A 15,916-nucleotide genomic window follows, 5' to 3' on the forward strand; every position below is an offset into this window, starting at 1 on the left:
TTGCAATGAATAAAAGTACGCATGCGCACATACACTGACTTCTCCTATACGCGTGACGTCGGGACCGTAAAAAGGACACTGGTGCAAATATAAACATAAATATATTTAAAATCTGTGATATTTTATATATTGTTATTATTATTATTATTTTAAAAACAACATATTTTTAATTTGTATTTTGAATGCGCACGCACGCGCCGTAAACGACGAGACTGAGACCAAAATTCTAATAAACTATAATGAATGACGTTGAGTATATAATAAGTAAAAATACAATATAAACATATTTTAGTACATAATAATTATATGATATGAAATACATAAAGTGATAATATTTGAATAACATACATTTATCTGTTTATTTATTTATTGGATTTATTTTTAAGGCCAGGTAGCTTGTAATATTTTCACATTCGTTCATGAATAAAATGACCATTTATATACCTCATGTGAGCTATGACGTCACCTCGCGGGCCGGACTCTGCTCGGATGATGGAGGAGAGGATGGAGGGAGTGGGCCTGGTGGGGGTGTTGTTCTAAAATCCTGCTTCCCTGTCTGATTATTCCATGATCTGCTCCGCAGTGGTCCGGATGAGGAGCAGTACGATCACACAGCATGAAAACTGGGGATTACATCTGTATCACTTTGCAGGGTGGTGGGCCCTGGGGGTTCACCGTGGAAGAGGGCCCGGGGGACACCGACGCGCCTCTGCTGGTTTCCCAGGTAACGCTACTTTTCACATGCGTTACGAGAAAGTAATCATATCCTGCAAAGTGGAATGCAACGTTAGTGGGATAGTTGCTTTTCGGGCTGCGTTTTGGGCACGTGAGATTCCTCGGCACCCCCTTATATGGTCACGGCCGAGCGTGTGATGATCTGTTATCGCTCCGAAAGACTTTCAAACCAAAGCAGTTGGCTGCAGGGTGAAAGGTATGCGTGTTATGCGGGGGATGTTTGTGCAAAAAAAAAAAAAAAAAAAAAAAACTGACATTCAAAGTGTGCATCCATGAATTTCGACTCGCGCGTTACACAAAAACAACGGGCGTGCTGTATTGGAAGGTAAATAAAGTCAGCAACACATGTCTCTCATCAACTTCCACTCTACATTCCTGACGTTTGCCTCCTTTGCAACACTTTGAACCCAAATTCTGACAATGTAACACACACACGCACACACGTACACACGTACTCTCACACGCATACACAAAAGCGCGCAAGGCATTACAGCGTCGGAGCTTGATGGATCCACTGCGAAATGTTCTGTCCATATAAGGGAGCGTGTGTTTTCCCCTCTTCTGACCTGTGTACAAAATTGATGAGGTCACTTTATTTTTTAAAGCAACAGAAGCAAGAGTTGCCGAAACCAGAAAGTCAACAGCAAACGAGGCATTGCTGTTTATGACGCAGAAAAGAGGACTTTTTGTCTCATAGCGCACCATGGGAACCTTATTAAGTGTCCGGGCAATCAGCAAATTGGCATTTACGACCGCTAGCCAATCCCGTGTAGGCCGAGTGAGCCTGAACTTTTGCGTTGAATTGTTTAAAGCTGCCACGGCCAGCAACTCCCGGGAGCTCGGAAATGACAATAAAGTCGATTTCTGGGTGTCTTTTGGGCTCTAGCGTTTGGAGAGAGGGCCACCAACAAATGTTGCACCTCCTTTTTTGGAGGTAAGTCCCAATGGAAGGCACACAGGATTCCTTGTAGGGCCTGGATGCACACTAGGGGTTTTATCAGCGCTATAAAATGGTCCATAAAATCACCTTTCTTGCATACAAGGAAGAGTTGTCTCATTTTATGAGATGCTTTTGTTGGGATGTGTTATGGTTGGTGCACCAGGGTGAACAATTGGCACAGGACTGAACTGTAACTGTATTTATTTGACCTCTTGAGGTCAAGGCCTCCTTCCTAATGTCACTGTGGTGAAAGGACGACATGTAGTGGCAAAAATGTTTTACTGCAAGTCACTGTCAATAAGGTATTCATTTAATCAGCTTTGTATTTTTTGTGGTTTTTGTTTTTTAAACACAAAAATATTTTAAATAAAGTGCGCTCCTTTCAACAGCCACAACAAATATATGCATTTTATTACTGTTCAATTTTAATCTGTTTGTTACAAGCAGAATACAAGCGTACTTTTTAATTCACTTTCCTGTCGTCATCTCTTTGCAGCCGCCTCCAGCCATGCAAGATTCATAGCACGCTTCTGCTTATTCAAGTTGTCGTATTAATGAACCGTTTTATGGGCTGTGGGAAGCAATTACAAGGGAGCAAAGTCATCCTTCACTGTGATAACCGTCCTTTCAAATGCATCATTCCATTTTTACATAGCTGAACAATGTGTTCTCTGCTGCAGTGGTTGCATTTGGAGGTCAGCGACGTGACTTGTCGTCCTCTGCAGGTGGAGGAAGGCGGACGTGCTTCCCAGGCCGGCGTACGGGAAGGCGACGAGGTGGTGTCCCTGAACGGGGAGCCGTGTGCCGGCGCGGCCCGTTCGCGGGCCCGCGCCCTCGTCGACGCACCGGGCGGCTGCCTGCGGCTGCTCATCAAGAGGTGAGGGGGGACGGGGTCGCGACAACGACTGGCAGCCACGTTCAAACCCGCCGCCCAAATCTTTTTTATTCAAATAAGCATCAAAGCTACTGCGCTACATTGCAAAAACTGGCCTTTAAACAAGTAATACAATTATCATTGTAATATCAAATTTAAGCACAATTATCTGCCAATAGAAGAGGAAAACTTGACCAGGGCATCATTGTGACATCTGATTTTAGATGTCTTAATGGGATCAAGCGCTATAGAAAATGGAGGAACGGAATGAAATGTGCTCTGGTGGATTTAATAGCAGCATCTCATCTCCTAATGTAGATCGAGAGGCGAGAAGGAAGCTTTAAAGCTGAGGGAGCTCCACATATCCGAGTCCCGGGATGAAATTTCTGATGGGGACCGCACCGGAGTGACGCCCCGGCTGTCCTTTTCCCAGCAAACTGTGGACAACGTGAGCTGTACCTCTCTTGGAAGCGCCCACGGCGTCGAGGGCGAACATACCGCCTCCGGCGCCACGCGGGCGGCACCTCCGTCCCCCGGCGGCCGAAAGCCGCTCAGCCGGCACGGTGTGGTGCAAGCGAAGGTGCCAGCAGCATCAGCAACACCAGGGAGGGGCATCCTGGGCGGCAGAGTGGGAGGCCCCGGGGTGTGCGCCGGATCCCCAGGGGTGGGAGGTGGGCCCTGCGAGCTCCCCGGCTCTTTTAGTGTCGCTTTCCAAATCCCCTCAGATGAGGGAACGCCCGCCGAGGAGCAGGATTCCGATTCCGATCAGGAGAAACCCAACAAGCACCGAGCGAGGCACGCCAGTGAGTACGCTTATTGGAATTTGTTGATTCTCTAATTGAGTGTGTGTGTTTGTGTGTGTTAAAGGTTATTTGACAACATCATGTGTGCATTCCAAAGCATGATGTCCAATGTGTCCAAAAATAGCACTGCAGCTGGCGGCCATTCCTCAGAATGAACGTCCCGATCTGAAACTATCCCAAACTGCGGTCAACAAATAAAATCGATGCAACAGATGGTAGTTACCTAGGCATGTTTTTTTTTTTTTTTTTTTTTGCGAGCTGTTGCGCAGGCCATAAATACACCCGCGACGCGTCGATGATGCCTGCAGAAGTGCGGCCCTTTGACAGACACCAGCATGTGCGCCCCGAAGCCGTTACCTGATCCTCCCCTCCGAACGGTCGCTCTTTTCGTGAGCTAAAAGTGACTTGGACGCTCACTCGCGCTGTCCTCGCCACCTTCAGGTTAGTCTTGCAGGAAATTCAAACAAATGCTCGTCCTCTTATCATTAAATGGTTTAAAGATCGCGGTCAATGTGAAATACATAAATTGCAGACTTTTTGGGCATTTCCAAGCCATTTAAATACTTGCATGTGAGTGAATTTGCAAGCACTTTTATGGGAATGCTGATTTAATGTGTCGTGTTCTCCGCAGCTCAGCCACGGGTCAAAGGCTTTTGTAATTGCTTTGCGGCTTTATGACTTACAAATGAGGGGGAGTACATTGCTCGGGATGGAGAGATGTGTCTGGACAAAGCAGTTCAATAGTTTATTGGTATTTGTTTGTTGTATGTCACAGATCCATTGTGTAACACCAACTAATGCATGATCTGTTGGCGTTGTAGTTACCTACTGTTGACTTCTCCTTGACCGGAAAAGCTGTCAATCAATGTGTCTCCCCGCAGGGCTCAGGCGCAGCGAGAGTCTGTCCGAGAAGCAGGTGAAGGAGGCCAAGTCCAAATGTAAGCGGATCGCCCTTCTCCTTAGTGCCGCGCAGCCCAACCCCAACAACAAGGGCCTGTTGATGTTCAAGAAGCACCGGCAGAGAGCCAAGAAGTACACCTTAGTGAGCTACGGCACTGGAGAGGACGAGCGAGACGACAGCACCGAAGAGGACGAAGAGAACACCCGGGGGGGGATCCATGTTGTTGAGTTCACGCTCGCTGATCAAGACCGGTCAGATTTAGAGAAGCATTTCCTCGCGAATGCTCGCGGCGGCAAAGGCGTGCTGACGATCTGCCTGGATAAAAGTCTCCTTGACGTTGAGCGGAAGGAAACTCCCATGGAGTGTTTGCCCGAAACCAAGGGCAAAGGCGCCCTCATGTTCGCCAAGAGGCGCCAGCGAATGGACGAGATTGCGGCCGAGCACGAAGAGCTCCGGCGACAAGGGATGCCCGTGGAAGGGGCGCAGAAAGTGAAACCGGCTTCCGCGCAGCCCACCGCGGAGGACCACGCGTACATGGATGTGAACCTGCACCAGCAGTGCCAGTACCAGCAATTCCAGGAGCAGCAGTACTATGAGCAACAACAGCAGTACCAACAATATCAGCAGCAGCAGTATGAGCAACAGCAATTGTATCACCAAGACCAGCAAGTTCAGGTTTCTGGAAATAGGTCGGTGAAACAGCAAAGCCACGAAGCGCAAAGTTCGTCCGGCAATCGTACCGCAAAGCCCTTTTCCGTACAAAACATGGCAGCGACCACTTACTCTCCTGCAGTAAGTGGGACTAATCAATATTCTACGGTCCAAGGAGAGCAGATCGCTTCCCGCGATGAGCGCATTTCCACGCCTGCCATCAAGTCGGGCATTCTGGATTCAAAGAGGAGAAATATCGGCAAGCCCATGTTCGCATTTAAAGAGCCCCCGAAGATGTCACCTAATCCCGAGTTGCTGAACCTCCTTAACATGAGTTACAAGAAGATGGGTTTTGAGTCAGGACCCGAGGAAGACTACCTCAGCCTTGGTGCTGAGGCTTGTAATTTCCTTCATTCCTCAGGGTCGAAACACAAGACCCCTCCACCAGTGGCCCCAAAGCCTTTGATTGATCCCAGCACTGCCCCCTGGTCTCCGCAGATGGAAGTAACCAACCATGACACGCCTCAGCATGCTGAAAATAGTGCATCCACACCTGCTGTAGCCACCCCTTCAAATAACCAAGAGCCAACCTCTATTGTGCCTGCCCCTGGGCCCTCTCCCCCTCAAGCCCAGTTGGAAGCCCCTGCCAATGCTGGGACACAGCAACAACAAACATGGCCTCCTTCTGCACCCGAAAACCAACAACAGCAAGTTACCGTCCAAGAGGGAAACGGTCAGGTCAGGTCTTCTCCACAACCTGACAGCAACGCTGGAAGAATTTGGGATACTGCACAAGTAGCCCAGCAGCAACCTACAATTTCCTGTTATCCCCAGCCACAGGAACCACACCTAAGTCAATCCACTCTTCAATTGCAGTGGGCGACACCTCAACCCACTCACTGTCAAGCGCAGTCTCAGCCCCCTGCCGATACTTGGACACCGCAACTTCAGGCCTCCTGGAATCAAGCAGAGCAAGCGGAGTCACACGCTCAACCTTCCTGGTGTCAACCCCAAGATCCACCCCAGTCTCAAACACAACCAAACTGGACACACACTCCAGAGCCACAAGTTCAGCAAATGCCACCAAACTGGGTTCAACCGCAAGAACCGATGCTGCAGCACCAGTTGCAGGTTTCCTGGGCCCAGCCTCCTCAAGTAGACTCTCAACCAATATGGGGGCTAGCCAAATCCCAAGATCCTTGGGTTCAACCGGAATCCCAACCACAACCGCCATGGGGTCAACCAGCACACCAAAAAGCCTGGTCACAGACCCAAGCACCAGATCAACATTGGCCTCCAGCTCACCCACAACAACAACCTCCAATTAATACCTGGCATCCGTCACAACCTTCTTGGACCCAAACAGCCCATGCACAACCACCGACACAGCCTGTAGCCAGTTTGAATCCATGGGGGCCGGTTCCTGCCCAGCCTCAGCCACAGCCATCTTGGGCCCAGCAGCCTGCGGAACAGGTCCAATGTCCCGCTAGTTCCTGGGGATCCCAGCAAGGTCCGGTGCAACATCAGCCGTCCTGGGTCCAGTCCGATCGTCCGCAGCCACAGCCGACCTGGCAACAAGCACCTTTGAAGACAGCGCCGCAGCCTCCGATGAATGTGTGGCCGCCGGCTCAACCTCAGACCCCCGCCAGGGCCCGGGCACCACAGTCCCAACAAACACCTGCGGCCAACGCTCCAGCTTTGCCCAAGCCTTGGAATACCCAACAAAACCGGGACCCGCAGAGAATCAACGCCTTCACCTCTGGTCAGAGAGTTTCATCCCCTGTCAACCCCTTGGCCACCGTCTTGAACCCGTCGTCGGCCGGTTCGGCTTACGAGATGCCGGCCGTCCGAGGGAAAGGAGCCGACATGTTTGCCAAGAGGCAGTCTCGCATGGAGAAGTACGTGGTGGACTCGGAGACCGTGCAGGCCAACATGGCGAGTCGATCCGCGTCACCGGCTGCCTCCTTACCAAACGAGTGGAAGTACACACCCAATGTACGTGCTCCGCCCTCACGGGGTTTCAATCCCATCCAGTCCCCCTCTTATCCGCCGGCCGCGTCAAAACAGCCTCCTTCTAGTGGCCCTATGTCCAAAGCCAAGAAAAAAGGCAAACAAGGACCTGCCCCGAAACCGCTCGATGTAGTCGACGTCATGAAGCATCAACCCTACCAACTTAGCGCCTCGCTCTTTATATACGGGCCTGCAGCAGAAGCGGCAAAGGAGCCTACTCCTAAGCCCGGCGGTTCACCTCAGAACCAGCAACCGTATGAGCAAATGGCCCCAGTTCAGCCAGCTGGAACATTTAGTGCCTCGTACCCCCAGCAGGCCTACGAAGGCAACTACCAGCCAACCGCTTATCCCCCCACTGATCCTTATCAGCAATCTTCTGGTGGTCCTTACTGGCAACCATATAACCAACAAAGCTCTCAATTACCAAATCCCCAGTGCCCGCTTCCACAGGTCCCCTACCAAGCAGCTGGTAGTCCCCCTTACTGTTCACCTCCGGCAATAGCCTTCCAGCAGTCGCCTCCCGCTAACGTCGCACCAAGCTTCCCTGTAGCTTCGCCGCCCGGCTCTACAAGCAGCGGCAACCCTAGCGCGGCGCCGAAACCAAAGTTTACGGCGCAAAAAAGCTCCGCTCAGGTGTGGAAGCCCACGGTCGCTGAGAGAGAGTGATTCTTGCTCCTGATAGTCTGTGTGTACATTTTAGGTTTATAGGAAGGGCTTCGTATTTGAAAAATTAAAACCCCAAAGCGGTGGTTAAATTCAGAATGTAAGTGGGTCGGATGGGTATTAAATGAGTAAACAAATCCATCTGGAAGTAGATGATACCGGATAGGCTGAAAATGGACAGTGACGTAAGATGATGTCATGAAATCTCAGGTTGCAAATCAATTCAAACGAGTGCCACTGTCCAAATCAAAGCTCAAATGTGAGAAATGAATCAATTTTTGAGTCTCGAGTTGATTTGCCCTGCAGTACCTCAGTCAAGTCAATTTATTTTAAGGTTGTTTTTTTTTTGTCACCTGTTGCATCACGTTGGCTGTTATATTTAAACTGTGGTGCGTTGATAGCCGGCTTGAATTTCAACTTGAGCCACTATGACCCCGATTAATATATAATATACAGTAACTATTCAAACAGTGCTGTTATATGAATAGATAAATGATGTTCTTCCATTTATTTATTTATGTTTGCTCCTCAGTTGCTATGTTCTACATGTTTTGTTCTCTACCCCACCTTTCTCCTTTGTTTTCTTCTTGACACGGCGCACTTTCTGTACCCTTCACTGCAGTGCCATTAAAACAAACTCTTCTCCTCCTTTGGCTTTCTTTTCTTTTTTCTTTCATTCTGCATGGCTTCTGGACTTCTTCTACCTTTTGTATATGTTGAAAATAAACCAAAATGTCACCTTATAAACTTTTGGAACCACATGACTAGCCTCTCAAAGCAGATTTTCAACACAAGGATAATGGGTATGCCTTTCTACCTCACTCACTGGACACAATTTTGCCTAAATAATATTAGATTGGTTTCTGCTTCTCTTGCACTTTTACCTTTCACCACGTGGGTGCAGCATTGTACCTCCTGCATTTAGTGAAAAAGGATAAGTGCTATAAACATGTCTGGGTCTTTCCCCCCCCTCAGGAAACTGGCAGACGGTACTCTCTGTCCCCTCCATGTAGATCGTCCTCTACAGGCCATCAGTCTTCCTCATCCAGACATCCGGCTCAGGGGTTCAGTCAGACTTCCTGGCTTGAGAAGACCTTCAAAGTCCTCACGCCCTGGGAGGCCGCGTCCCACCACCCCCTAGGCCTGGTGGACGAAGCCTTTGCGTTCCAGGACCTCCAGCAGAACCTGGCCTCCAGCATTCGCCTGGCGGCCCAGCGTAAGCTCGCCCCCGAGCCACCTGCCCAGTGGACGGCCCGAGCGTCCCCACAGAAGGCGGGCGCCTGCTGGGGCCGGGGTCCCGGTCGGGGGGCTGTCTCCAGCACTGGTGGGCGTGTCGGTTACGGGTCCCTGCCCAGAAAGTGGCAGCCTCCTAGGTCTGTGACCCACATGGGGTCCCCGTCTGAGGGTAAAAGGCCCCCACGGGGACTGCACAGGTCTCGACACAGCACCGACTGCAACTGGGAGCAGTGAGACGCAGAGACTCTGGAAACTTTGCATGCCATAAAATGTATTAAAATCACACACCTGTAGAGACTTAGAATTGATTTATTGAATGTGGCGACCATTAGTTTCTACCTATTCTATTCGTGTGCATCCCCCTTTTTTTTTTGCCACTTTTGCGTTCATTTCACTTCATTTTTGCAGTGGTAGTTCCTATATAGCATGCTTATTACTAGCCTCCTTCCATATTTCCAAAATAAAGACAACATAGCGCCAGATGCTTTTTTTTTTTTTCCGTTTGCTTGTTCTTTAAAGCGGTTTTCCCCCAACCTAACGGGTCCGAAAATTAAATTAGATTAAAAATATGTACCCCAAATAACATCTTTGTTCATCTATCTATGCCAGCGATTTGTAGTGACAGGCCGAACAATTGAATGCTCTTCCACTAGATGGCAGAAGGTACAATTATGGTGTGAATGCACCTGTTGTCATTCATATTTAGAACAGAATAGCTTGATGTCCAACTGCGCACTGGCGGTATCACATTCTGACGGTACGATAACCTTGAGAAAAAATACCACCGTTTCACAGTATTGCAGTATTGAAATTACAGCTCTAAAATGTATGATTCTGAAATGTTTAGGTAATTAACCACAACAACTTTTTTTTTTTTTTCATTGAACACAATTGAATTTTTGAAGAGCATATCAAATATTTGTTGCACTCGTACACATAATAATAATAATCATAAATATTTGTTCTCAGCAAAAACAGAAATTGTATTAAATGCAGTAAGTCAGACTAAAAATCCAGCTGTCGTGACATTGAACGGATACGCAATGGCGCAAGATAAAACGTCATAGACGTGCAAGCACCTAAATTTAATTTGTCTTGTGCGGAAACTAGCGGATGTTAGCCACGCTAGTTAGGGACATTTTGAAACCTGTTACGGGGCCATGTTCAAGTAAAAAGTCCATTTGTGAGTAAATTGAGAGAGTAAAGAAATCATTATTTCAGTCTATATACTTTTGTGACATTTGTTTTTGGTAGTGTAGAACGGTAATGGTTGGGAAACTCTGCTTTAAGGGGCCAAACAATTTCATCGTTACGCCAGGACTTGCAGTTCCCCAAAGAATTAGATTTTCAATGAACAAGCGTTGTCGCTCGCCCTTCGACTGTAACAACCTAAATTTAGCCCCCCGTCACTTGTTAGCGACATACCAATGACAACATACTGACACCCACCGACCCACCCGCCCACTCGTTCAGTCACTCCGTGAGCTCGGGCCCCAGACCCCCGACCCCTCCCCTGGTCCCCGTGCAGTGCCGGTGCCCGCTCAGCTCGTACCGTCCACTTTTTTCCCTGCGCTTCGAGAGAATCTCGTCCTTCAGGGCAGGTAAGCGACCGACCGCGCAGGTACTGCTTCTCTATGCACCTTTTCCTGTCAATCACTTGCCTTCATTGCCAAAATAGATACAGACAAAATAATTTGGACACCGGTGTCCGACTTCAGGAGATGTGCTAACTTTGCTCTTTTGTATGCCCTGATAAGTTAGCTTGGATGTTGTGCATCGAGTTGCCCCAGGTCATACTATTGTGTCCTCGCCAATTCCCAGGGTCAGCCATGTCACTTTTCTCCACCGTGACGTCCGGGGAGAGGAAACTTCAGGCCGCAGCGATCTGCAGGGAGATTCAACCCCAGGAAGGTAGTCGTTTCCTTGTTTGTGTGACTTCCCCCGCATCTTTTTGCATCACGAATCACTCAAATCGCTATAAAGTGTACATTCAAGTACACAAAAGTTGTAGATTTGATACAGCAGTATCCTTTTGGTGTCAGAAGTGGGATTCCAGAGTGATCCAACACATTTTCCACGTGCTCAAGTAGTTCAATGGGATAATTATTCACAGGTCAAGGGCACTAAAGTAGTAACTTGCCATTGTAGCCTTAAAAGTAACATTTTTGTACTCTCTTGATGTCAGAAGTGGGAATTTTCCCTGTCCCCAGCCTGCCTACAAGTAAGTAAATGAATACTTTTCCGGCCCAATGTAACCAATCCATTTTGTCGTTGTCGTCTCGAACACGTTATTTGAGGCGAGGACAACTGCTGCCTGGCACGAGGGAGGCTCCCGAATGCCACCGACAGCTGAGACGGGGTACGGTACACTGGCGCGCGGGCCCCCCTGCTCGAACCCTCTCCCGCTTCTCTGCGCAGACGTGGAGGTGGACCTCGGCAAGAAGGTGAACGTGCCTCAGGACGTCATGCTGGAGGAGCTGTCCCTGGCGTCCAATCGGGGCTCGCGGCTCTTCAAGATGCGCCAGAGGCGCTCGGAAAAGTACACCTTTGAAAGCGTCCGCAGTGACGCCGACTCCCATCTCAACGTAGGCACCGATTGAGTCTCATTACACTGATGTGCCTGATGTTTTGACCCGCAAAGAAGCTTTTTCACCTTCATATAAACACAGTGGTGCCTGGAGATACAAGTGACCCGACTTTTTTCGAGATATGACCCGGGAAACGCCAATGAATAGAATCTGCTAGACAGACAATATCGCAATACTTAACGGGTATTTTTGTCTTTTTCCTGTCTGAAAGCGACTGAAGACAGTGAGGACCAAACACCTCCGTGTATCACCACGTCTGTTGTATACTGCCCCCAACTGGCCAAGGCGTGCACAACAGAAGGAGCAGCACAATGTCCATTGAATTAAAACAAAAATTATGTGGCAAAAAAAAAATTAATATATTTCTTTACATTCTATTTAATTATGCCTGTATGTTTTTATCAAATACAATTTTGGGAGGCTCGTGTTGCTTATTGAAAAGACATTATTTCCCACATTTTTGTTTTTGGGCGGGTGGAACTGATTAAGGCACCACTGTACTGTACAGTATTGAAAACATAACTATTGTTTAAAATGCAGTAAAACGTCAATATTTACAGTATATAATCTAATTTAAACTGGATTTTCATTCTCTTTGGGCTCTGATTGGCTGCTGGTGACGTCACTTTTAGTTTGGATTGCGCCCTCCGATGGCCCCCTAAGCATCCTGCATACCTTTATCATTACTGTAGAGTATTTTGTGGGAATTTTGTACCTGCATTTTTTGGGGCGTTCAATTTTTGCTTGTTTAATTGACTTGGAATATTTTTATTAGTCAGTTTTGGCTGGATGACAGTGGCAGGAAATCCCCTCCTTCCCTCCACTCCTCTCCCTCTTATCTTTCGAGTGCGAAGGCCTGGCATATTTCTGCTCTGTTTATCGCTCAGAAATGAATGGAGGGATTTTGTTTCAAGTTGTCAAACATTTCCTCAGGAAGTTCTGGAGTAAATCATCATTAATATCGTTCACGGGGATGACTGGGCCGCAGCACATCAGGAAAACAATTAGTTTTTATGTCCTCCTAGGACAAGACGGACTCACGAGCTGATAATGCGAATTCCGCAGAGGACCGCAACTCTGCTGAGAACGGCTCGGGCGGAGAAGCTGCAAAAATGCCAGATCCACACAGCATCGCCCCTGGTAGGCCACGCCGGTGATAAAATGCAACACAATGACGCCGCTATAGTGAAAGCCAACCACTGACATTTCCTCATTATTAGTTTTTAGAAACTTCAGCCCCCGAAGCTAGTTTCACATAGGAACATGACATTTTGTTGGCTATGAGTAGTCTTAAAAAAAGTCTCAAGAATTGCTTTGTAATGACTATTATGAGCTCATTTTAGTCATTTACAAAGGGGTCATTCTAGGAACAAAATGAGATTTTGTCTGATTGCTCCCAAATTTGAACCAGGTATACGACACAGATTGACACCGCTCAATTCCAAAACATTTGGAGTTTTGTCATGAAGTTGGATTTGAGTGAAGTTGGACGACTTGTGTTGAGAAGAGAAACAAAAATAAAAATACAGTAAAGCCTTGCAGCCACAGTGTGAACAGAGGATATCCTGGCTTAAACATTGCCCACGTTCCTCACACTCACGGTCCTGGCGCATTGTAGCTACCTGAAAGCATTATGGGAACCCAGAATTCTTTCTCGTGATGTTTTCAATACAGTACTGTAGGTGTAGAAAATCAAGCTAAACGTTGCTCTTTACTTACATTTGTTCCTGTCGATATTGTTACGAGAGCATTATTTGTGACTTTATTTCATAAAACTCTGACTATGACTTGTGTTTCAAACAGTGGCTTTGTGGGTATGTTCTTCGAATTCTGAAGCAATTTGGTGACTTCTGTGAGTCATTGGTGCCACATTAAAATCATATAGCTAATAAAGCTAACTGTATCAGAGATGTGCAGGTGAGGAGCTGCACTACTCTGACTGATATAAATTTTGCTAGGCATGTCTGCTATGAGTAGCCCCACAAAGGAATTCTCAAGTCGGTATGCCCGAAAAGGTATTTAAAGTTGAAATTTTGTCAGATGGCTATCATATTGAAACTAAGCATACTAAAATTGAAACAATTGAAAATTGCGAGGTGCACTTGACTAATTCATATTTTGTACTGCTTTGCCCCACAATCCACTGATTTATTTCATCTCAGCTGTCAGGGTCTCCTCTTTTTTGGGACCGCGTGCTTTGAAATCAGCTCGGACCATCTTCCGAGGGCACATGATGCCCGTGGCGAGCTTTTCCTGTCCTGTTTGATAACGGACGCCCTCGACCCCCCCCTTGCCGCTGCTCCATGAAGCATAATCCATGAGCACAGATCGTCTCCTTCCAAAAAACACTGTAGACTTCCCCACAGGTCTGTTTGGTCTCTGCTTCCCCCCCGAGGGTAAAAACATAAACTCAGGAAGGAGAATTGTTTATTGTGAGCGCTTCGGACGTGACACGTAGTCCCCTCTCGTTATGTAAGCCTCCCACCCTCCCCCACGTCCCCTCCCTGAGTGAAGCACCGGCTTTGAAGGATACTTCTTTGGATAGGCCTGCCTCTCTCTCCCTCTTTTTTCTTCTTCCCAACACTTGCACACATGAGTTGCTTTTACTTAAACCTCATTCACTGCCAGCCCTCCCAGTTAACGTGGATATTTGACTTCTAAAGCAGTCTAGGGCAGTGAATGGTGCAGAATAAAGTACCCCAAAATCTAATGATGTTTGGTTTGCAATATTTTAAAAATGTATTTCCCTTTATGCTTTTATTTGTAATATATTTGTTTTATCATGTTTTAATTTATTTCTCATTTTTAATATTTTTCTTATTTTTAACTTCAATTTTTAAAAAAAATTCCCATTTAGTCTATTTGAATATTTAAGATAGCAATAATAAATATATTAAATTGTTAAATTAAAATCCCTCTGAAGGTGTCTTAAAACTGAGCAATGAGCAATTTTGGATTGGTTTGTTACTATACCTAATGTTGTGGGTTTACAAGCAATTTTAAACAAACGATCAATAAGTTCATGAAATATAAAAATGAAAAGACATTGTTGAAAAAATGTAATTGATTGAAATCTTTATTTTCGTTTGAACAGCGAGATAAAACAAAACACATTCGAACCTACCCCTATCTGTATTTCCATATGATTATAACTATTAATGTGACTGTCCCATATAGTAGTAATACATATTTACTGTGTATTGCAACCCCTTCCTCCTTGTATTTTGTAAAAATGCTTTGTTTGCTTGAAAACCGGATGATGACATTTCGGTGATCAACCATGGCGTCGTCTACTTTCTGCCGTGCGACACCCCCCCCCCCCCCCCCCCCCCAGGTTACGGAAGTCCTTTGAAAGACGTCCCACCTGAGAAGTTCAACAGCACGGCCATACCAAAGTCCTACCACTCGCCATGGGACCTGGCTCTTATCAGGGATCCGGTCTTGACTGACGCTCTCACCGCCGAACCGGAACCACCGGCGGACCTGCCGGGCTACAAAAGCTTCAATAGGTGAGCTGGGCGAAGGCACCGACAGAATAGGAGCGGGTGTGCCCTTCACTGACACGCTGTCGCCTTCAGAGTGGCCATCCCGTTCGGCGGTTTCTCCGAGGCGGCCTTCGAGACCCCGAAGGCGGAGTTCGCCCTGCCCGACTACCCCGAGCTCAGAGGGGACACGGTCGCCCGTCGCCCCTCCTTCAACAGGGCCGCTCTGGGGTGGCAGTCTACGGGCACTTCGGTCACCCCCAACGTCGCGTTCCCGGAGACCGTGCTCGCCCCTGAGTCAGATGACCTTTGAACCTGTTCAGAACAGTCAGCGTGAGGTAAATCAATCTGTTGGCTTAGTCATAAATAAGCTTAAATGTATAATAATATGCTGAGATACTATTTTAGCTCAATAAAATTGTGTTCAATGCATTATTTTACTTCCATTATCTCAGCTGTTTGTTGTTTGGGAGCAGAATTACACAACAACCCACTGGATTTTGGTGGACTAAATATCCAGGATTTGTCACTTTTTTAAGTCTGTAGGCAACCCATTAAGATTTGGTGCAAATCTGGGTCATAAGGATTCCCCCCCCCCCCCCCCACCCCCATCCCCCAATGATGAATTAAATTATAATTTGACATTCAATACAACTTGACACAAGCAGTGTCTTCTTTCGGGCCGGGAACTACATCGAATCTGAGCCGTTTCGATTTGAATTGCAATTCCTGCCGCGGCGGCTGAAGTGAGCTCAAACTCTCAAGAGGCTTTGCAGCCTCGCAGCAGGGAATCATTTCACTTATCACATTGTGGCGGCACGCTGGAACACACCTCCAGGTCACACACACACACACACACACACACACACACACACACACACACACACACAAAATGCTGACACATCAATTGGGTGTCAGTGGCATGCCGTCTTTCCAGGTTTGAAAATATCTCATCTTGTAACAACACTGTAAGCCTGAACTGATTTTAATTGGGTTTTTTTTAAATTATATTTCTTCTATTTTGCCAGAAATT

General features: G+C 47.3%; 2 protein-coding genes across 6 annotated transcripts; both read left to right on the plus strand.

The window, feature by feature from the left end:
• The first annotated feature begins 520 nt into the window (after positions 1-520).
• On the plus strand, positions 521-9,057 carry LOC133397959 (synaptopodin-2). 4 transcript variants are annotated; one of them, XM_061669438.1, is made up of 5 exons: positions 521-724; positions 2,401-2,552; positions 2,868-3,352; positions 4,234-7,547; positions 8,553-9,057. In XM_061669438.1, exons 1-5 carry the CDS (start codon positions 617-619, stop codon positions 9,045-9,047), a joined length of 4,554 nt encoding a protein of 1,517 aa, XP_061525422.1. In that variant the 5' UTR covers positions 521-616; the 3' UTR covers positions 9,048-9,057. The 4 variants fall into 4 exon arrangements, with proteins under 4 accessions (XP_061525422.1, XP_061525425.1, XP_061525423.1 ...); XM_061669441.1 differs by having other exon boundaries at positions 4,234-6,899; XM_061669439.1 differs by having other exon boundaries at positions 2,983-3,352.
• Positions 9,058-10,329: 1,272 nt separating this feature from the next.
• LOC133397960 (myozenin-2-like) lies at positions 10,330-15,497 on the plus strand. 2 transcript variants are annotated; one of them, XM_061669444.1, is made up of 6 exons: positions 10,330-10,414; positions 10,635-10,724; positions 11,232-11,398; positions 12,427-12,541; positions 14,736-14,910; positions 14,980-15,497. In XM_061669444.1, the coding sequence occupies exons 2-6, from the start codon at positions 10,643-10,645 to the stop codon at positions 15,194-15,196; spliced, it is 756 nt and encodes a 251-aa protein (XP_061525428.1). In that variant the 5' UTR covers positions 10,330-10,414; positions 10,635-10,642; the 3' UTR covers positions 15,197-15,497. The 2 variants fall into 2 exon arrangements, with proteins under 2 accessions (XP_061525428.1, XP_061525427.1); XM_061669443.1 differs by lacking the exon at positions 10,330-10,414 and having other exon boundaries at positions 10,641-11,172.
• Positions 15,498-15,916: the final 419 nt, after the last annotated feature.

Source organism: Phycodurus eques, chromosome 23, assembly GCF_024500275.1.
Source record: "Phycodurus eques isolate BA_2022a chromosome 23, UOR_Pequ_1.1, whole genome shotgun sequence".
Classification (NCBI taxonomy): Eukaryota; Metazoa; Chordata; class Actinopteri; order Syngnathiformes; family Syngnathidae; genus Phycodurus; species Phycodurus eques.